Source organism: Watersipora subatra, chromosome 3, assembly GCF_963576615.1.
Source record: "Watersipora subatra chromosome 3, tzWatSuba1.1, whole genome shotgun sequence".
Classification (NCBI taxonomy): domain Eukaryota; kingdom Metazoa; phylum Bryozoa; class Gymnolaemata; order Cheilostomatida; family Watersiporidae; genus Watersipora; species Watersipora subatra.
In genome coordinates this window covers 62,922,490-62,945,562 of record NC_088710.1, presented here as the reverse complement: position 1 = coordinate 62,945,562, position 23,073 = coordinate 62,922,490, and the positions used below count along the sequence as shown (strand labels likewise).

The window sequence follows — 23,073 nt, the reverse complement described above, 5'->3', positions numbered from 1 at the left end:
ACACGTGACTATTTCTAGTACGGGTAGGTAATAATTGAGATATATGGCTAATCTTTCAGAGCCCGTTTTTCCTGTTCAATCTAGTACATAATCCATAGAAATAGATACCAGTTGTATAAGTTTATGGCACCCATAAATGTGAGCAACAATGACTATTTGTTCAACGTCAAAGCCAATAACACACATCTATATATGCGCTACAACCAATCAATCTAATCCGGTCGGTATCTTTGCTACTCGTCCAAAGCGATTCCTGCTTTTATTTTTCTTCAGTCATGCCGCTTAGTGAATATACTGCAATCCTAAAATGACCGCTTAAAATTGACACTTGAACCTCATCAAATGGTAAGTAGACACTTTAAGAATTAAAACGGGTTCAACTCAAATTTAACTGTTGTGAGCCATGAAGGTAATAGCAAGAACATTTTTGTATACATCTAGGTCTAGGTGTTTTAAGAACCCGTAAATCCCGAAATCGGGCAAAAGAAGGCCGTTGAGAACTTTATTTAAAAATAGTCAATAAAACATAAAATCATGGTAAGCCGCGCAAGTTGCGCGATGTTCTAGGTAAAAAACTATTCATATAAAACCCGGTGTTTGCACATACAGCTGAAGGAGCACCCCCCGTAACCAGTCTTGTTTCATGACTGTGAAGAACATTTTGTATTTGGTTAAAACTTTCGATAAGAGATTCATGGCAGTCGTCAGATAAAATCTTTAGCATGAGAGACATTCTTGCATGTTTGCGTCTTAGTTCTAAAAGTTCTAGATCTATAAAATTTCTTGCCTCTGTAACACTCTGCCTACCTTTCAAACCAGATATAAACCTAACCGCCCTTCTTTGAACTGCCTCCAATGATGCTACCTGTCGCATCAAGTGAGGGTCCCATACTTCACTCGCGTATTCCAATATTGGTCTACACAGAGTGAGATATGCAACCCTTCTAACCCTCATCGGCGCATCAAACAAAACATGCTTCATCATTCCCAATCGCTGACTTGCCTTAGATATGATTGAGTCTATATGTAAATCCCAATTAAAATCATTTGATATAAAAACTCCGAGGTATTTAAAACTGTCTACTACAGATAAAGGTCTGCCACTCAGGTAATACACCACATCTGGGTTTCCGCCACTCTGCCTTGCAAAACGAACGATTTGGCATTTATCAGTGTTAAAATTCATTTTCCAGTTATAGGCCCACTGGTCTAATATGTTTAAATCCTCCTGGAAATTCACTGAATCCTGAAGGGTGTTTACCTGAGAAAAAAGTAAAGCGTCGTCTGCAAAAAGCTTGATAGTAGAAAAATTTAGATTATCGGAGATATCATTTATGTACACCAAAAATAGGGTGGGCCCGAGGACAGACCCCTGTGGAACGCCCGATGAAACCAGCAGGTCAGAAGATGCAGCACCCTCTATCACTACTCTTTGGAGTCTGTTTGACAGAAAGTCCCTAATCCAATTTACCATGTACGGGTTTATGTTTGATTTTATCAATTTGTCGATCAACAAGCCGTGAGACACCTTGTCAAATGCCTTAGAAAAATCCAGTACCGCTGCATGTACTATATTATTGTTATCTACTAATTTCATTATTTCATTCACAGTAGAGACTAGCTGGGTGGAGCAAGATAGGCCTTTTCTGAAACCGTGTTGGTTAGAATATATGACATTTACCAGATCTTTATTGATGTTACTAAGCACAATATGTTCTAACAATTTGCAAGCAATGCATGTCAGAGATATGGGCCTAAAATTTCCCGGATCTTCCCGACTGCCTTTTTTATGTACCGGAACTACATTGGCCACTTTCCAGATATCTGGAAGTTTTCCAATGTTCAACGAGTACTGGAATATGCTCGCCAATATCTTACTAACAATTTCAGGGGCTAGGCAAAGATCTTCTTTTCTAAACTTATCTGGGCCCGGGGCTTTCCCGCGCTTAAGAGTATTTAGAAGTTTGAGAACTCCATCACTTGTTACTTGTATAGGGCATTTATCTGCAGAAAGTTCAGTTTGAGTTGTGGAAAAACAGTCACTATTTGAAAAAACACCCTGAAAAAATTCGTTAAAAATCTCAGATGATTCTAAGGCTGATTTATTTTTGAAAACCGCAGTGCCTTGTGAGTTTTTTCCAGTTTTCCGCCTATAAAAAGAGTAAAATGGTTTGCTATCACCCCTTTCCAAGGGTTCAAACAGCACTCGGTGGTAATATTCCTGCTCCATCTTACGAAAACTCTTTCTGTTGGTACGCCTAGTTTGTTTATACTTGGAGAAATCTACTTCTAACCCAGTGTGCTTACTTCTGTCATAAAGTTTTCGCTGTTGTTTCACTGCACGCCTGGCTGAGTTATTAAACCATATTGGCTCCCTGTTATCATTTTTCTTAGGGATACATTTAGGAACAAATCTATTGACAGCTAGATTCATGGACGTCTCAAAAATCTGCCAGACGGAGTTGATACTCGTTTTACTTTCAATTGCCTGTACTATATCTGTCAGAGAATCAGTCAATAGCTCCTTAATAGCAGTAGAATCAGCCTTGTGGTATAATTTGATAAAAGAAGGCTGTTCATGAGATGTCTTAAAGTTTGCTGCTACACAGAGTTCAACTAAAAAATGATCGCTGATACCGGGGTTGATTATCCTGTAGTCATAAACAAAACTAGACTTATTTGTCATAACTAGATCTAAAGTGTTTCCTAGCTGATGTGTTTGTTCCATTATAATCTGACGCATATCATGAGACAAGATGCAGTTCAAAAAAGATCTATGCAATTGTTTTTGGTTTGAGTTTGATCGAATTTGTAGGTTGCACCAATCTATATCTGGAAAATTGAAATCCCCCACAACTAGCACATTAGACCCTGGAAATTCAGAGGTCATAAAATCCAGCAATTCCTCAAGTGGTGCAACTGCCTCTCTCGCCAGCCCAGGCGGAACATAACAACAAAGAACAAAAAATTCATTTTCATCTCTAGGACATCCAACTTTCACACAAACAGCCTCAACGGGTAAGAAAGATCTTTTGAAAAAGACTTGTTCTTGAGGCAAACTGGCTGTCAAAGCTAACAAAACACCGCCACCATGACAATCTCGATCATGTCTGTATATAATTTTTTGAGAAGAGCTCAGAATCATTTCATTATTAAATGATGGATCAAGATGGGTTTCGGTTATGCACAATATATCATATTCCGAAGACAGAACTTGGATGTCATTCAGTTTGCCTCTAACAGATCTAGCATTGAGCAGCAAGATTTTAATCGATGTTATTACTTGTTCACTTTTATTATTTTCCCTTTTTTGATTTTGTACGCAGAATCTGGGTCTGCCTCCCTCGTTTCTCTCAACTCCTTTCGAAGCCGAAAATCCTCTTCTTGTTCTTTCTTAGAAAGATCTTTTCTAGCAAAAATACCTGACAGCTTCATGCCATTAATCCTGCTCAACAACTCAAACATTTGATTTTCAGACCTGGTGGATATTCTAAGAGGGCGAGGTCGCTCTTTGTGCTTTGAAGCATCGTACCTACCTAACCTATAGCTGTTATTCTTTTCTACTTTCATGTCAATATGGCAATCTTTAATGATTTTGTCTACTTGCTGTGCCCATTCCTCTCTATTGTCACTCTCTTCTATTCCAAAAAGGATCAGGTTCTTGGCTCTAAATTCAGAGTCTCTGTCTTGCTTTTCTTTATCCTCCAACTGGGCTACCAAGGAACCAGCCTGCCTTGCAAAACTCTCTTGAACCTTAAGACTATTTTGCTCCAAAGCTTTTGCAACATCTGCATACGACTTTTCAAGAGTCTGATGTTGGTTATTCATCTCATTGAATTTATTTCTGTTTGTTTCTAATGTCTCAGTAACCTCAGCAAGAGTCGTCTTAAAAACATCTTGGTTTCTACACACTTCACTAAATTGAGCTTTTGCTTTGTCAACAGTTTTTTGCAATTCTAACGTAAGTTCAGAGAGTTTTTCACACATTACATTTTGCTGTAGCCCAGAAGCCTGACCATCACACTTTGAACAGAACCAGTGCAACCCTTTAGTACCCAAGAGATCTAAAAGACTCTCAGGAACATCAACACAGGAGTTGTGAAACCAAAGATGACAAACCTCACACTCAATAGAGGATTCCATACTTTCATCTATGTCCTTCTTACATTTTTCACATGGCTCTGCTCTGCCAGCACCTGATGTTGACATTGCTTTTTTCTTTGCTTTTTGTTTCCCACCTGCCATGATGACCACTGAGTCTAGTAATTAAAAATTAAAAAGTAGGGACTCAAAAATTAAAAAGATCCCACTCAGCGTCATATACCTGGTAGTGCCTGAGGCGGCCAAACTACCCTCCCTCTGATCTCAAAACAATATTAATGTGTTATGTTAGTATAAAATATAAATCAGAAAGGAGAAGAGAGTAATAAAAGAGGTAAATACTCATAAAAGTTCAAGAAAAATTTGCTAAAATCTGTGAAGCACTTAGTGCTTGACATGAATTACATGAATACATGAATTTGTGTTATTGGGTGTCAGGTAAACCTCGAATGATGTAAAACACTCTTTGTCATCGTTGGTGTAGTGAAAGTATTGCACCGGTGTGGCATAATATATTTAGTCTGGAGTTCACAAGTGCTGCTAATTATGTTCAGTTGTTAATTGAGCAGCTCCTCGTCTTGCATTTAGTCCGTGGTGAAAGCTGTCGTTTTATAACTGTGCGTAAGGTTGTCACGATACTGTGCTGCTAACCTTGATATGTTCATACATGCGCATTGGGCAACAATCTGATGAACTACCTGTCACATTAGGAGTACCCCAAGGGTCTGTGCTTGGCCTAGTTTTGTTTCTCATATAAATAAACGACCTACCAGATGTGGTCAACTGTAATACCAGTCTGTTTGCTAACGATACTCTAATATACCAGTCAGTCAATACTGCCAGCGATAAAACAAAGTTCCAACGCAACATAGACGCCTTACAAGCCTGGTCATCCAAATGGTGTATGTCATTTAATGTAAGCAAATGCTCGATAATGGCATTTAACCCTACTGCGGCATCTCCTCCGGCAGACTACCACCTGGACAACAATCCTCTTGAGATTGTTGCTGAAACTAAATATCTTGGCGTGGTACTACAATCAGACTTGAAATTTAACCCGCATATACAGGATAAAATATCCAAAGCAAATAGTCAACTTGGCATGATCAAACGTGCGCTCCACCATGCTCCAGAGAAAGCCAGACTTCTAGCGTATACAAGCCTTTGTAGACCCCATGTTGAATATGCCAGCTCTGTTTGGGACACGTCCATCAACAAGTTAGTGGAAGATATTGAGATGGCGCAGAACAAAGCCATATGATATATTGCCAACATCAAGGGAAGAGAAGGAATTACTGCTGCTCGAGAAAAGCTCGAGATTGACACACTTGCAGATAGGCGTATGAAAATAAGACATAGGCCTACTCTCTTATACCACATTTTGTCTAATGAAAAAAACCATAATGCTTTGTCAAGCTCATATGATGAACTTAAACAAGACCACCCTACTGAAATGGCGACAACTAGGGCTGCGGCAAGCGGAGAACCTCCTACAATATTTGCCAACAAATCAGTGTACCATAACAGCTTCTTACCACAAACTGTCAGAGGACTGAAATCAAAGATTGCTTGCTAACTGCTCTCGTAACATACCGATGCTTTTAATATGCTGCTATAACATATAGTCGTGACATAGTAAGACACTACTGATAAATGCTGGCTAATGACTTTAATTTATGAGGCGCACCACTTGTTCCTGCTCTAGTGTGTCCGATAGAAGAAGAGAAAAAAAGAGAGAAAAATTGGTCATGTTCTATCGGGGTCGTTTTGTATTGTACACGTTTCTGGCTAGTATTTAGTTAGTTGGATTTCTGAGTGAGTGTAATAAAGGAATGACGATATATAAGCTGATCGTTTATGCATACTAAAGTGACGATAATTTAATCACAAGCTATTTCGGCAATGATAATGGCGACACTCAAGTTATCGAATGTTAATTTCAAGATATGAGGATTCACAAACAAGTGGAGATTTTGCTGACTGGCTAGAGAAAATATAGCTGGTAGCAAAGATACTGAAAATCGACAATCTAGCAACATTGTTTCTGGCCTTTGTTTCTGAAAGGGCCAGTATTTGCTGTTTATAAGCAGCTGGGAAATGAGATTAAGAATGATTACGCGAAACTGAAGACCACGATGCTCCAGGCATTTGGTGTCAAATGTTATCCTGCTTCCTGTGAACTAAAGAGCCTGCACTTCAGTGGATCCTCTAACAAGTCGTTACTTAGCAGGAGACAAAACAAACGTGTCTTCACTTGCCGAGCTTCAAGTCGTAAAAGAGTGAACATAAGACGTCCTCCAACGGTCTCGCACATTTATTCACTTCCGGTCAAGCCGGAGTTACAGTGAGCCGATTATATTTTTGACCGCAGTTTGCGCGAAGCATATTTAACTGGTTGCCAAGTATTTGGCTCGGTCTGCTGTAATAGCACAGCACCGAGAGCATACTGGCTTGAATCGGCTGACATGCGATGCAGCTTATTCAAGTCAAATGCACATAGCGCAGGGGCCTTTCACAGTTCTTGTTTGATCTGTTCAAAAGCCAACTGTTGACTACTGCCCCACGGCAACCTACTGCGCACTACCATCACGGCATTAATGGGCATAGATAAGTCAGATTAATTCCTGGAAAACTTGCTGAGATAGTTAACCATGCCAATGAAGCGCCTAGCAGGTTTCTTATCTTTTTGGGGATTTAACTGACAAATTGCTTTTACTTTGTTTGGGTCTGGCCTTACACTTTCAGCGCTGACAAGATATCCAAGGAATTTGACCAAAGTACAGCCAAACTCACACTTGTCTCCACGAAGTGTCACTCCAGCAGCTTCGATCTTAGATAGGACCATCCTCAACCGTTTTCAGTAAGTGGTCTCATCCTTACCGAAGATTAAGACATCATCCATTAGACAGATAACTCCATATATCTGGCCCAATATCTTTTTCATGCCTCTCTGATAATACTCAGGAGCCGACGAGATGCTGAAAGACATTCGTTTAAAGCAATACCTCTCCCATGGAGAGATGAAGGTCGTCAGTAACTTACTCTTAGGATCGAGCCTAACTTGCCAAAATCCTGAATTTGCATTGACCTTGGAAAAGATATGACCCTCAGCCAGTCTTGACAACATGTCACTGACCCTTGGGAGTGGATATGTCTCTCTTTTTATCCCTTTATTGAAGTGGGTAAGGTCTACACACATCCTTATGGCGTCATTGAACTTTGGAGCTTTGGTCAGTCCTGAACACCAATCAGTTGGTTGTTCTACTGACTCAATAACTCCCAGCACTAACATCTCTATTTCAGCTTTTGCCTTGTCATAAAGACCGGCAGCTATAGACCTCGGAAAGAAAAGATGATAAAGTTCAGTGTTTTCCTTTAGTTCAAGGCTAAAAAGGCCTGGCATCGTTCCTAGCCCTTGAAAGAGTCTAGGAAACTCCTTTACCGGATCAAATGCATCCAGGTTTATAGCATTGACAATCGCTAAAAGACCTAAGTCTATAATTTCTTGTGCTCCCAATAGATTTCTATTAGCACCTAGCACCACATGTGCTTTGCAGTTAGTGAACTTTCGCTTGCTTTTGATCTTGACATCAGCAACTCCTGCTACACTCAACCTCTTTCCACCTGCACCAACAAAAATTGTGGAACTAGGAGAAAGTGGTAAGTCCAAATACTTGAGTTCCTTCCGTCAACACAGTGACATCTGCCCCAGTGTCTAGACAGAAAGGAACATCTTGGCCATGGACCGAGAGAGTGAGTCTGGAATCATCAGCTAGTCAACTAGAATCTCAGTTGGACACTATCCGAACCTTCCTACCACTACTGCGGTCTATCCCTGATTTAAAGGGATACTTGCTCTCGGCGTGATATTTGCCATCATATGTACGGCATCGGCTTGACCTGTCGCATGCACCTGCCATGTGCCCAAAATTTTTGCAATTATTGCATCTAACTTGGGGGCAATTTTTCACAAAGTGGTCCATTGCGCCACACTCATAGCAGCTGTCATCACTTCTCTGGTACAGAGAGTCACGACGCCTCCGCCGATAACTATTCCTGCCTGTACGGTCCTCGGAACCGTCTGAACTGCTGTTCATACTAATGGTGATAGCGATAACGTCCTTCGTGACTACCTTCACGGCTGCTAGAACCGCCTTTGTAGCCACTATAACGCCCATCGCGTTCCTGACTACCCTCACGGCTGCTGTAACCGCGTCCGTAGCCATCGTATTGCCCATGATTTCCTCGAGCCTTGTAGCTGTCACTACAACTATCCCTTATTTTTCGCGAACAGTTTCGGCCCTTTGTACTTCGCCAACCTCCTGTTTTAAACGCTGCTGTGCAGTAGCCCCCCGCTTGTAACCTCTGAAAAGGTACTAGCCTCTGGGGTCGGCATCGCAGCTTTTGGTGTCGCACTATGTTAAGCAGTAGCATGGTCGAGTAAAACTAGGCTCCGTCGCGAGCATATTTGAGGCCTCTTGCACTACATTTCTGGTTAGGAGAAAGTTTGTTAACCTCTCCCAATCCAGATCATCTTGGGCCATTAAATCTCTACTCAATTTCGTGTCAAGTAGTTCATTCAAGGCAATGACCAGAGCAAACCTCTTCTGCGAATCATCATTTGTGCCAAAATCAAGCTGCCTACTAAGCCGCTTTACTCTAAGGAGGAAATCACTATCGTCCTCTCCCGCAAGTTGTTCGCGGAAACAAACTTTTTGGTTTGATGTAGATGTTTTCCTCTCTTTCGTAATGCCCTCTCAGCAGGTTCCAAGCCTGGTTGAAAGTTGAGTCTGGGTTATTAAACTCAAATCCCAATGATCTTAGGGTTTCCTTACCCTCCTTGCCTATGGATTTTAAGAGTGCTAGCAATTGAGCCCTAGGTGTGGAAGTGCGGATCATGACGGGCTCATCGTCCACTGTCACCTCCTGCTGACCAATCTCGAGCTCTTTCATCTCTATACAGAGTAAAAACTTTTCACTAAACCTTTTCCAACTACCAAATGCATCAGTAGCTAAAATATTTAGCACAGGTAAGCTAGCAAAAATGTAAGTATTCTTCCTCTTCTTGCCATTATTCTATATTAATTCGAAAAAATTATAGAATTCACTGCACAGAAATATTAACGCATTGGTCAATTGAAATCCGTTCGTGTATCTATTGGTAGTCACTACACCGCAATGCACCTCGCCAAGTGTCTCTGCACACCCCACAATTGTCCAACGCAATTCACTATACTCACCTCTTTTAACACTACACTATCGTACAAAGTTAGCTCTACACAAACGTATTACACTTCTCCTGTAAGTAAACACTCGTGCTACCATGTGAACTAAAGAGCCTTCAGTTCAGTTGGTCCTTTAACAAGTCGTTACTTAGCAGGAGACAAAACAAACACGTCTTTACTTACCGAGCTTCAAGCCCTAAGAGAGCGAACATAAGATCTCTAATGGTCTCGCGCTTTTCTTCACTTTCGGTCAAGCCGGAGTTACAGCGAGCCAATTATATTACGGCTTCAGAGATGCATCCTACAAGAAGGTGAGACTGTAGATGTATCTAACTGATTTGAGAAAGCTGGTTAGTAATGGGACAGGCAGATGGGAAGTGTAGACAGGCAGATGGGAAATAGCCACTCAACTTGGTTTGGCATGACTAGATTTTCTTATATATTTTATCTCTCATACGTGAACTACATTTACAACCTCTAGCAATGCTACAACTCGAAGCTGTAGGTGCAGGAATGCAAGTAAATAATTTTGTTGTTGCCCTTCATCAGGACTATGATTTACATTGTTTATGAGTTTTAGTCATAATATTTCATCAGAATCACTACTGCTCTTTTTGTAGGACTTGCAGCATATGTTACAAAATTTTGCATTTCCACTTTTTAAATGACTTCAAAACCCATAAGTTGAGTTAATTTAAACTATATCTGTTGTAGATTAGAGTAAGTTGCACTGCAAATATTTATTTCTTACTCTACCACCAAACCGACATTGTTATGCCTGCACTATCATTCACATATCTCCTAAGTAAAGTAACAATGAAAACTTCCTTTTGCTGATTATTACCTTACAAATTTAGTTTTTACATATAAATGTAATTTGAATTTTACCCTTTAGTGTTTACATAATCTTATATAATATATTTGTTTTACCATTATACATCTATATACTTGCGTTAAGTTATTAAATAAACTTTAATATTTTTTTAAATATTTGCTCCAATATCTGACCGCTTTAATATGATGGGAATATCAGAATGGGTTCATTTTTCCTTGACACGTTTTGACTCCCCGATAAAATATATTGAATCAATGAGACATGCAGACCCGAAACTACCTCATCAATACACAAGTCTGTTAACTAAATCTTTACCGTGTTCATAATTGTGACTAGTGACAGAGAGTTGTCTAGACTTGCATAAAACATTTACTCGGACACATTTGAAGTAGACTAACCGGCGACTCATTGTGGCCAATCAACGAGTTAGATACTAATTATGGTTTATGAACATGAATTGCGACTTAAACTTACAACTGTACATGGTAATTATCGGCGTCTGTATGGATGGAAGGCTACTGCATGAAATTTCTATCAATAAACAATGCAATTAGTTGAAACCCGTAGCTTGAAATTTAAGCATATTAGCAGATTCCATAAGCGTGTTATGTGTGCCAAAGGCTTTCTGGAACAGTACATCACAAGTACACTCAACAATTGAATGTAGATTATAAAATGGCCATGCTACTCAAATCTGACATGTAATCAAATTTATTTACATATACATTTTTCATTGCCAAGACACACAAGTAAGATTATAATTTTTAATATAAAATCACAGATGGAAGATTTAAATTAGCAAACCAACTACAGCACTAGTACATCCATAGCGTTGTTTACCCAGCACTTGAATAGTTTTTTTTAGTGGTTTGTTGTCTTTTTAAGTCCAAACACCAAAATTTATAGTTGGAATTTTATAGAGATAGCTCTATGGTTTTGCGATCATCATTTGATATTCTTGATTGGTCCACTTCGGAGATTTTATGATGGGGAAGCGAAAACGTGGATTTAATTCAGCTGCGAGAGTGAACAGCCAAGTTACCATAGACAACAGTTCATTATCTCAGGTATGTTTTTATAACGAGCAAAATATCTGGTTGCTGAATGTTCACTTTTATATTTTGATCTTTGCTATTTTGCTAACCAAATGTGATTGTATCTGATCACTTTAGTTAAAGGTAGATGAGAGCATAATACAGGAGAATGTCTGTAGTGATGATACCCCCCTAATTCTTCCCTCAAAAAAGAGAAAAACTACCAAATTAAAGGAGCCTGGTCCAGTAAGGAAAGTACTTTCAAAGAAGGAGAGGCGAAAGCTGGAATCCATAGTTGACAGAAAGAAGAAAAAGGAAAAGGTAACCAAAACAACGCTCAATCTAAACTTGTCCTTTTTACTAAAACTTTGCTTTGACTCAGATTTGTGTGAACGGCTGAAGACTTCAAGTCATCCCAACTCTGACACGCTTTCCTTTTAGGGTATATTGACTTATATGCTGCTTTGTAAGAAACTATTCTACATGTTTATTCATATGCTTCAGAGGTCTGAACTATTAGAAGCACTGAAAAAGGTACAGATTCCAGCGTCGGAGCTGAAGTTTATGTCAAGCACCCAGGACATGCATCACAGAAAGTCTAAGAAGTTGGTGACTGCTCTATAATAGACTCATAGTTATTAAGCTACAGATATCTATATCATTTGAATCAACCAGCTATTATTGTATAGATATTACAGTGTTATGTCAGTGACTCTTTTTCTATCCCTTGTATAGATCACAGGCTAAGAAGGCCAAAGTTGCTTCGGATACTCCAATATACGAAGCTGTTCCAAATTCTATCAAGGGATCAAACAGAATATCCAGAGGATTCCAGGTACCTACTTAATAGGAGGTAGTCTTTCTGACCGGTTTACCTACAGTAGGCACTCTTACAACATGAATAAACTGTTACGGGAATGTGTACGTTATAGCGATTTTATGGTATGCGAACAGTATAATACATGTGAATTGCCATATCCGTTCTAAGATCATCTCAAACTCACCCCTTTGGTTCTTCAAAGAGGAAAGAACTGAATTTACTAATTGAATGACTGTATCTGCAACTTCTTTTTTTACTTGGTTTGGGTCCATGATTACGGTAATTTTACGTCAAGTTAGGGAAGCGCACACGTTTAATATTAATTTAATCGATTTTTTACTTTTTCTTTAAACAACAAGGTCCATGCTGCAAAGAAAAAATAATAAAATATATTTTATATGTCTAAATCAAAGTCAAGCAAAAATAAAGCTTTACTATAATATGTGCAGTGTCTGTCTGTCCGTTGTCAGGGTCAGAGGTTAGGATGAAAGGTGGCTTTCCATGAGACTCCAATTCTCGATATTCAGCTTTGTAGACCCTCTAACACCTCTACCGATTTACTGCCTTTAGGTATTGGGCGAGTATTGGGATTGGGAATAATTGGGCAGCTACTTATTCTCTGTGTTTTATCGGCACACATGACAATCTCTCATGCACGCTAGACTGTCAGTTTACTAGTGTATATCAAAATGTCGGTTTTTCTCCTAAACGCGGCAAGAGAGAAAAAAACCATCTTTTTAACCCTTTGGCTGGGAAAATTCAATAAAATCGGTATTTTATGAACATGCATAGTTCAAACTGAAATTTATTTTTATTAAAAAAATATTTTTACATAAACAGTCATTTACATATAAACTACTACAAAAATGCTTCAACTATGTACAGTTGTCCCTGTATGAAATGCCTGAAAGCATTCCTTTCGGTAGAGTCCAACGCTACATCGTAGCCGTGCGAGCTACCATAATCGAACTTTTCTCTGGAGATTCAAAAGTTCTGAAAGTTTATATCACTTCTAGCATCTGAATTATTTTTATAGTGATCAGACAAAAAATCACCAAAGATAGCAGGATCAAATAAATTTTAATTTTACCGTTTTGAATGTCGAGCCAATGTTGACTGGTTTTTCCAACTTCTATTTTTTCCAAGGAGGCGAGATTGATTTAGCTTTTAGCACATGGCAACGCCTCTCAGATAATCGTTTCAAATTGTAATTTATCGACTAATATCTTGATGATATTTAAATTTCACTAGTGTTCATATCCTTTGTTTAACGTTACTAGGCGACAGCTTTATAAACGTCTACTGCAAGCGACATAAAAGTCGTTTTCCCACGCAACCGATAAACGAAATTTTTGTCGTTTTCCCAGCCAAAGGGTTAAGGCTAACTATGGGACTTGTTCTTTAAATCGAATTTGAAAACTTTCAGCGACTCCACGCTTTATGCTATGGGGATTTTCTTACGCTATATGATGCAAAACCCTTACATGAGTTCTTTACATTAAGTGGAATTTACGTGAAATGTAGTTTACGTGATGAGCGTCTATTGTGCTATTAATTTGAGGCAGTCAGATCCAGGCTGAAGCACTATTGCATTATTTAGTGATTTTCTTTGAGGCAGAAACCATCTCTTCCTATATTACTCGTTAATTTTATCTGCTGATGAATGTGTGTAAGTCTCTTGATCTTTGGTTAAAGACACATTTTTTAAAGATGACAAACTACCATGAATATACATGCTAGGTCTGAAAACTCACCTTTTTATGGTCTTGGCATGCTGTACTACCTTGTATCTGCACAGGTTGTAGAACAGGATAGCGAAAGCAGCGATTGTGACATCACATCAGAAGAGGAAGAGGCGGAAGAGGAGGATGGAGAGCAAGTAGCAGAGCAAGAAGACATTTCAGAGGCGACTTGTAATGATCAAGAATGTGTTGTGACGAGTGACAGCTCTGCTCCACCAGAATGTGCAAACAAGAGCATAGAGTGCAGTGACAGTGTTGTCTCTAAAGAATCAAAGTGTATGTTTGGTAGTTTATACACAAACACTAACTCAATATGAGTTGATTTGATTTACAAACACTAACTCAATATGAGTTGAGTTTATTTACATTTGACTTGCTGAAACGAAGAAGCCATATCATTTTTTTTAAAACCCATCCCATTCGGGAAACTTTGCTCCACTTCAGTGTAATCTACCAGTAGATTTTTTTTGTTAATTTGAAGACATGCACACTAACAGCCGGACAGTTTTTGCACTGTTTACATTAACTGACAATAGTCCACAGACGGATACCAATTCTCACCTTAGAGGTTAACAGATCTTCATATTTCTTTATGTAATATATTTAAATGCCATACAAATGAAAAATCCTTACGTTATAAATCTGAAAAGATTCTTTAATCACAGTTTTTCACATTGCAGTTTTTGACATTGAATGAATGGCTTTAGTGGCTGTATTAGTGTCATCAGCAGTTAAACCTGCGATCCAAGGGAGACAAGTCCTAATTTAGTGGTGCACCGTAGTATAAACATAGGATCACATATTGAATTCCCCTATCATGTCTTTTATGAAACTTCTGTACTGTGGCATCACAATGAACCAACTGATAATTTTGACTTGCTGGTAATTTTATCCTAATGCTGTCGTTAACTTATCACAGTGATTTCGCAAAGCTGTTGTGTGTGGTATCTTACTACTAGAAGTATAACTAAAAGGCTGGTATTTTGCTACTAGAAGTATAAGTGAAAGGATTAAGGGAGTTAAGTTGTGTGTGGTATCTTACTACTAGAAGTATAACTGAAAAGCTGGTATCTTACTACTGGAAGTATAACTGAAAGGTTGAAGTGAGTTAAGCGTTATACCAAATTGCTGATGTGAATCGTGGGACATTGAATACACCAGAAACTAGAAAATGTCACACTTTCAATTTTAAAACTGGTTTTGCCACTATGTAATTTCTTTCTTTTATAAAAAGATGGTTCCTCTAGCTTGTCTCACTCTTTTAGAACATAATAAATGCGCATTGAATAGGGAGAGACTTGATAATTTCTTACTGAGTAAAGTCGTCTCCCTCACTTACAAATTTTCTGCACAGATCACTCATCTGTTGCAGCTGATCTTGGACATTCAACACATCCATCTCTACTTTCTCAGCTCAAGGGTGGTGTAGCAGTGCAACGAGATCAAGATATTCAGGTACACAGGCTTTACCTTGAATCTGCATTCATGCATGTTCACCTTACACTTTGTATTGTTTGTTAGTCATTCATCAGTTTCTAGGCAACACCTTATATCGTAGCTTAGCAATTTCGTTTATGTTCATCACTTTAGTGCGTTGTATAAAACACTACTGTACTTCATAACGATGAATTTGGGTTTTACTTGGAAAACAAGGCTCCTTTCTAAAGAGATAAAGAATATTACCAAATGCTGCAACTAGTTTCTAGTTTATGTGTCATGACACGATTGGTTAATTTACCTCACTCGTAGTTAACCATTCCTTTAGATCTCTCGAATGAAGTTGCCGATCCTTGGTGAAGAGCAGCAGATAATAGAAACAATCTCTGAAAATCAGGTGACTATCATCTGCGGGGAGACTGGTTCCGGCAAGACAACACAAGTGCCTCAGTTTTTATATGAGGCAGGGTACACCGGGTAGGTGCCCCGAACCTTAAACATCGTGGACTGTTTTATGATGCGTTTAGTTATTCACTAGTAGAGTCTGATTTAACTTGAATAACCTGATGAACCTTAGCTGATTATAAGTAACTGCCCTGAGGCAACAGCTGGGAGCATCAGATGGAAAAGCAGCGTTTTATGAAGAGCAGATTTGACAAAAAGCCTGGTTTATAGTCTGTTGTGTGTCCCTTTATATAACACACAGCACTCAGATTGATCAGATTTGGCCACAACGTCATAACTTCTGCTATAAAATCGCTGACAGGCCCATAAAGTCTGTTGGTCAACTTTAGTACTTTGGTATATCTCTTGAGCAAGACTTTACCTTGCAATCAACTGACCAGCTGTTAAATCATTTTTACCAATTGCAAAATATTAGTGTTTGTGATTACATTACACTCTATGTTGATATGATTTCTACTAGAGGTCACATGGTTTCTAGAGGTCACGTGGTTTCTAGAGGTCACGTGTTTTTAAGAGTTAACATGATTTTTAGAAGTCACGTGGTTTCTGGACGTCACATGTTTTTTAGAGGTCAAATGGTGTCTAGAGGTCTACATGGTCTCTGTTTATTCTTGAGTATTATCAATAAGTTTACCCCTTGGTAGTTTAGACAGATGACAAAGAGCATCATGGATCATCAGCATACTAATTGTCACTATAGGGTAAATAATTCCCCTTAGCGCGCCTTATTGGAGGCAAAAGGTTACAGCTGACTCTATACAACGTCGTATCTTAGCACATTTGCTACACTTCAACAACCAATCGCTTAACTCCATTTCTTTAAACATAATCACTGCTTTCAAATTGTAAATTAAAACCAAACTCTCACTGCAAAACAAAGTTCTGCTGCATGTAGCACTATGTTAGTCATTGGGATGTTTAGTCCTTTTTTTGACTGACTTCTTTGATTTGAAGCTACTGTTTTATCTTGTGTTCTCCAAATCAAAGTTCTAGCAACATTATATGAAGAGATGTGTTTGTATCATCTGTATCTTGCCACTCTTTCACTCCGCGGAGGCTCGTGCTTGTTACAAGATTCATCTGTTGTCCCTTTTCAATATTTTGCTAACCTCTTAGACAACTTGTTCATATTTAACCAGAGCTTGAGGCTCGCATAAACACTTAGTGTGGTTCAATCAACTTGTTAGGGGGCCCTTTGAAGGAGCCCTCCTCTGTGTGTAGACGGTGAGGTATCGATGTTCTATTGGTTGGAAATCTGACTCTCAGTGTCTAACTTGAAGTGCAAGCTGAGTCAACAGAGAAATGACAGAAACAGCACAGCTACTGATAGTAGTGTTAAACAGAAACTGCATAAGTATTTACTAGCACAGCCATTTAATCATAGTAGTGTTAAACAGAAACTACTGCGTGAATATTTACTAGCACAGCCATTTAATCATAGTAGTGTTAAACAGAAACTACTGCGTGAATATTTACTAGCACAGCCAGTTAATCATAGTAGTGTTAAACAGAAACTACTGCGTGAATATTTACTAGCACAGCCATTTAATCATAGTAGTGTTAAACAGAAACTACTGCGTGAATATTTACTAGCACAGCCATTTAATCATAGTAGTGTTAAACAGAAACTACTGCGTGAATATTTACTAGCACAGCCATTTAATCATAGTAGTGTTAAACAGAAACTACTGCGTGAATATTTACTAGCACAGCCAGTTAATCATAGTAGTGTTAAACAGAAACTACTGCGTGAATATTTACTAGCACAGCCATTTAATCATAGTAGTGTTAAACAGAAACTACTGCGTGAATATTTACTAGCACAGCCATTTAATCATAGTAGTGTTAAACAGAAACTACTGCGTGAATATTTACTAGCACAGCCATTTAATCATAGTAGTGTTAAACAGAAACTACTGCGTGAATATTTACTAGCACAGCCATTTAATCATAGTAGTGTTAAACAGAAACTACTGCGTGAATATTTACTAGCACAGCCATTTAATCATAGTAGTGTTAAACAGAAACTACTGCGTGAATATTTACTAGCACAGCCATTTAATCATAGTAGTGTTAAACAGAAAGTACTGCGTGAATATTTACTAGCACAGCCATTTAATGATAGTAGTGTTAAACAGAAAGTACTGCGTGAATATTTACTAGCACAGCCATTTAATGATAGTAGTGTTAAACAGAAAGTACTGCGTGAATATTTACTAGCACAGCCATTTAATGATAGTAGTGTTAAACAGAAACTTTTGCGTAAATATTTACTAGTACAGCCAGTTAATGATAGTAGTGTTAAACAGAAACTGCGTAAATATTTACTAGCACAGCCAGTTAATGATAGCAGTGTTAAACAGAAACTGCGTAAATATTTACTAGCAATTGTATATTGACGTGATCTCTTGTTGAACACTGATGGATTAGCTTCCTCACACTAAATCTGTTATTATACCTGACATTGAGTTTTGATTTTCTTTCAGCAAATAGGCAATATTTCATTTCTGTTGATGCAATATTTAAAAATTTGGCAATACGATTGTTGATCAATAATACAATTGTTAATCATAAATAATAAAAATTTAAAAATATTTTCGCACATGTCTTCATAATTTTAAACCTTAGGCATTTACATGTAAGGTTTAAGACTCATCTCCTTCTTATTTGGGATAATTTAGAGATGGATATATGATTGGTATCACTGAGCCACGGAGGGTTGCTGCCATATCTATGTCTAAAAGAGTTGCAAGGGAGTTGAACTTGACAGAAGGCCAAGTGTCATATCAAATCCGCTATGAAGGCAATGTGACTCCAGACACCTGCATCAAGTTTATGACTGATGGAGTGTTGTTGAAGGAGATACAGAATGTAAGACATACTGAGCATGTCACTCGTATTTTTAGATGTGTGTAGACGTGTCTTATGCAATCCCCCAAAATATATCGTAGCTGTATTTCCTGGTACATTTAATCTTTGCAAAACTGGAATTACTCGTACCATTTGTCAGTGATTAGCCAATGGAACGCGATCTGTACTATCTACTAACTTTAACACGGCTGGCTTATTTAATGAGATTCCTTTTGGAGGCCAGTTAATGACTCTGCAATATATTTGTTGCATGCTTTTAAAATGAAGCTTATTTTATGAGTTATAAGTATTTAAGAGTTGTCCTCTTCAACGATTTTTTGGTAGAACTGCCCCGATTGCATTTTGCTGTTGTTTCATATCCGCTTTGTTTTTTAGAATTTCATGTTAGACAAGTACAGGGCCATCATTATAGATGAGGCTCATGAGCGAAGTGTTTACACCGATGTTCTAATCGGCCTACTCACGCGCATCGTTTCACTTCGTCACAAGGTAAGTAATTACTTTGTGGCCTGTCTACTTTGCTCCGCAGTATCACACAATGACAGTATATTTTTTACACAAGTTTGAAATTGTTGTTGCTATGACTTCAGAGAGGCAAGCCTTTGAAGATGATTATCATGTCTGCCACATTGCGAGTGGAGGACTTCAGAGAGAACAAAGCATTGTTCCCTGTTCCTCCTCCTGTACTGAAGGTAATGTGCCTGTTACTTCCTGACTTTCTTTTTTCTTGTTTATATTCTACAGTGTTTAATACATATATTATCCAGTCAGACTCTAAAGAGTGTCTTTTCACATGGGCTGCAGGTTGATTCGAGGCAGTACCCTGTTACTATACACTTCAACAAACGAACTGAGGACGATTATCTAACGGAGACCTTTAGGAAAATCTGTAAAATCCACCGACAACTACCTCCGGGTGGAATTTTAGTATTTGTAACAGGGAAACAAGAGATTCACACCCTCTGCAGAAGGTTGCAGAGAACCTTCCCTTCTCGATCAAAACCATCCAGTAAGTAATTTTAGTCATTTTTGCGTCTTTTCTGCTTATTGAGTTTTATCTTAAATAATAGGTTAATATTTTTATTGATATTATATTTTTTGATAGCTTTATTGATGCAATGCTGTGTTATTTTAGGTTGTACGACCTCTGTTAGGGAAGGACAATCTGCAGGTGTTTCTGAAGAAAAGCCTGAAATGGCTGCTGAAAGTGTGCCTTCTACTCACTCCGAGACAAAAGAAGCAACTACTGCTGCTGAGAAAAAGGAGGAGCAGGTCACTGATCAGCCTCTCAACTTGGCAGCATTGGATGAACAACTCCCAAATATAAAGTTGGACAGGTATTAGCAATGTAGACAAGGGTTATTAATTACAGGAATAGCATAGCCTTGGTGCTTTAGGACAAGGGCAACAATATCTATCATAAAGCTTACATAGCCTTTGTCTGTTTGGCATTTGTAAAAGGGTTGTCTGATGAGGAGACTCTTGTTGGATATTCACTCACCACTACTCTACTCTCTCATAGCATGAAGAAGAATACTCCCTTATACACCCGTCTCCATTTCTATTTAGCTATTCCTTAGCTTTATCAATAAGCTGAGAAAGCTACACGTACATAATCCTGCAAGCCTGTGTGAGAGGCTCTGCCTACCAAAGCCTATCTGTCTTTCTTAGCCCAAGTTCCTGTAACATAGTCAGGCGCACAAGACAGGCCTGCATATACAACACTTCTCAGACTCGCATACTGCTATTGTATGGTAATATCCATGGAATTGAGAGAACATAATAATTTTAGGATAAAAAGAATGCAAATGAGGCTTGTGATAGGTACAGTATTTAGCATTTAAAATATCAAGTGATGTAAGATTCAAGTGATATAAGGTATCGCTTGAAATAATTATTAGGTTTATAAAAACATTTTTTCTGTGAAAATGAGCCATCTAACTAAGCATTAATTTTTAATCAACACATAAACAAGGTTCAAAGGTCATAGGTGAAAGATCAAATCTAGGTTGAATTTTGTTTATAGTTTAGTATTAGCAGTTTGGGATGTGGTTAACATATATTTTGTACATACATGTCTATCCCATGCATCGTGCTGTTAGTAATATTGTAATAGACATTCGGACTGTATACTGTTGTACAGATATACTAGTATTATATATAATACTACAGCTATTCAGCGCTGTCTTACAGACTGTATACTGTTGTACAGATATACTAGTGTTATATAATACTACAGCTATTCAGCTCTGTATTACAGACTGTATACTGTTGCACAGATATACTAGTGTTATATATAATACTACAGTTATTCAGCGCTTCCCATGGATGAACAAGCAGAGCTTGAACCTGAGGATTCAGATATGGACTCAGGATCTGAAGATGAGGAGGAGGAAGAGGAGACTCTCCCCGCAGATAAGGTAGTCAAGTAATGCTGTTCTTACTGGTTCAGGATCAGCTACATGTACATGTAGATATTCCTTCGAGACTCACATTACTCTTTCCACATGTTGACTCTATAGCTGTTTGTGGTACTTTTGCTTTTCTTATCCTGGTCTTTGTGAAAATTTATGTAACTTATATTCGTGCTCAATAACATAATGTTTTAAATATTCACGTTCAATAATGTAATGTTTTAAATATTCACGTTCAATAATATAATGTTTTAAATATATATAAAGTGTCAAGAATAGTATAAGACTTCTCACACTAGTTATTGTTACCAGATGATCAGATGAATTTTTCCAGTTCCTTTTTATATAGCAGCAAGCTAGCCGTATCATGATCTTGCAGGGGTTTGTATGTAGGCATGTGATTATGTATGTAGGCATATGATTATGTATGTAGGCATATGATTATGTATGTGGGTATATGATTATGTATGTATGTAGGCATGTGATTATGTGCGTAAGCATAGGATTGTGTATGTAGGCATTTTATTATGTATGTAGGCATGTGAATATGTGTGTATGTATGTAGGCATGTGATTATGTATGTAGGCATGTGTTTTGGTTTAGTCGTGGCCACAGGAATTTTATTAATATGAAGATTGGATAGCTCCTGCAAGGCCTACTGTAGGCTGTTTTATGTGAAGTTTTGTTATAGGCATATAATTTAAGGATGGACATTTTGTTCCTGTCTAAAAGGAGGTTAAAGGGTGCTTTTCAAGGTTGCTTTTTGTTTTAAGACTTACAAGTCTAGGCCCGAGATAACTCGGGAATATGTTTTTGTTTGATCCTAGACCCAATAAACTCGGATTCGTAGTTTCACTTTGTTTTAACATACTTTCGGTTTACCAAAAATTATGAGATTTTGAGAGTTTTGTGTGGTATAAATTTTAGTATAATTTCCAAGTTTCAAGTTTATTAGTTTGTCAGATATAGCAAAAAGGCTGACAACATCTTTATCTGAGCGATAAATTAAAAATGGCTGGCGACGGAACACAAGTTCTGATTCGAGACTTTTGGCTTACGTAAAATTACCAAACTTTAATAACTTTGTGCTGTTTGTTTTCAGGGTAATTCTAAAGTTTCAAGTCGATTGAATTACTATTTCTTGAGATATTGCCAAAATAAGGCGAACACTTTCATCAGACCGAGAAAGGAAAAATGGCTGCCGTTGGAACATTAGTTTTTTTTTTGTACTTCCAGTTTACATAACATTACCAAACATTTATCGCTTTATGGGTCATCTACTGTCAGCATAATTCAGAAGTTTTAAATTGTTTGGCCGATTAGTTGTGGAGAAATTGGAAAAATACCGCAGGCACTTCTAACCGAAAAGAAATGATAAATGGCTACTGACAGAACATTAGTTTTTAAGGATATACCGGTCGAAATTCTTAGTAATGACGATGAAAAATAGGCAAACTAGCTGAAAGCAAACTAAAAACCTTTTTCTCTTCAGTAACAAGATCTTTACGCTAAGACTAGTTCTTTTTTCTAATCATAAAAATATACACACTCTATTAGGCTTGCTTTACGTCAACTATTCTGTTTCTTCAGTTACTTCTAAAGCCTCACATCTCTGAAAAGAGTATAAAAAAGTCATTTGCTATATTCTATTTCTGTTTCTTTCTGTTGAGTTTTACAAGCTTGGAGCTTCAATATGAAATTCAGTCAACATGTGCTATTCTAAGTACATTCACAGTAGATTGAAAGTTGTCAATACTGTCTAGAATCAGGGTACCTGCTTGTGTATACAAGATTAGACTTGAAAGTGTTAAAACATTATGTATATCGGTGAGTTGTTTCCTCTTGGTTGTAGGTCTTTGACTATGAGCAAAAGAGAGCGGACTCTCTACTGCCCCTTCACGTACTTCCTCTCTATTCTCTACTCAATCCTAAAAAGCAGGCTCAGGTATTTGAAGCGCCGCCTGAAGGTTGTAGACTTTGTGTGATATCAACAAATGTAGCTGAGACATCTCTCACCATTCCCAACATTAAATATGTCATTGACTGTGGCAGGGTAAGTCTGGCACTCGTATACTTTGCCACGAATATGGTTCTGTTCCGGCTGCCTTTATTTCCAAAGTGTGTCTTTC

At 38.1% G+C, this 23,073-nt stretch overlaps 1 protein-coding gene across 1 annotated transcript in view; it reads left to right on the top strand.

Annotated features, from left to right (window-relative positions):
• Nucleotides 1-280: 280 nt before the first annotated feature.
• The window catches only part of LOC137390849 (probable ATP-dependent RNA helicase DHX37), a 39,179-nt gene continuing 16,386 nt past the window's right edge, over nt 281-23,073 (top strand). The window contains exons 1-15 of the mRNA XM_068077167.1: nt 281-345; nt 11,082-11,228; nt 11,334-11,516; nt 11,700-11,800; nt 11,931-12,030; nt 13,814-14,033; nt 15,130-15,212; nt 15,523-15,671; nt 18,341-18,530; nt 18,906-19,019; nt 19,121-19,222; nt 19,335-19,539; nt 19,666-19,867; nt 20,839-20,950; nt 22,797-22,997. Coding sequence (XP_067933268.1) covers nt 11,145-11,228; nt 11,334-11,516; nt 11,700-11,800; nt 11,931-12,030; nt 13,814-14,033; nt 15,130-15,212; nt 15,523-15,671; nt 18,341-18,530; nt 18,906-19,019; nt 19,121-19,222; nt 19,335-19,539; nt 19,666-19,867; nt 20,839-20,950; nt 22,797-22,997 — 2,046 coding nt within the window. The 5' untranslated portion in view covers nt 281-345; nt 11,082-11,144. The remainder of the gene's footprint in view (nt 346-11,081; nt 11,229-11,333; nt 11,517-11,699; nt 11,801-11,930; nt 12,031-13,813; nt 14,034-15,129; nt 15,213-15,522; nt 15,672-18,340; nt 18,531-18,905; nt 19,020-19,120; nt 19,223-19,334; nt 19,540-19,665; nt 19,868-20,838; nt 20,951-22,796; nt 22,998-23,073) is intronic.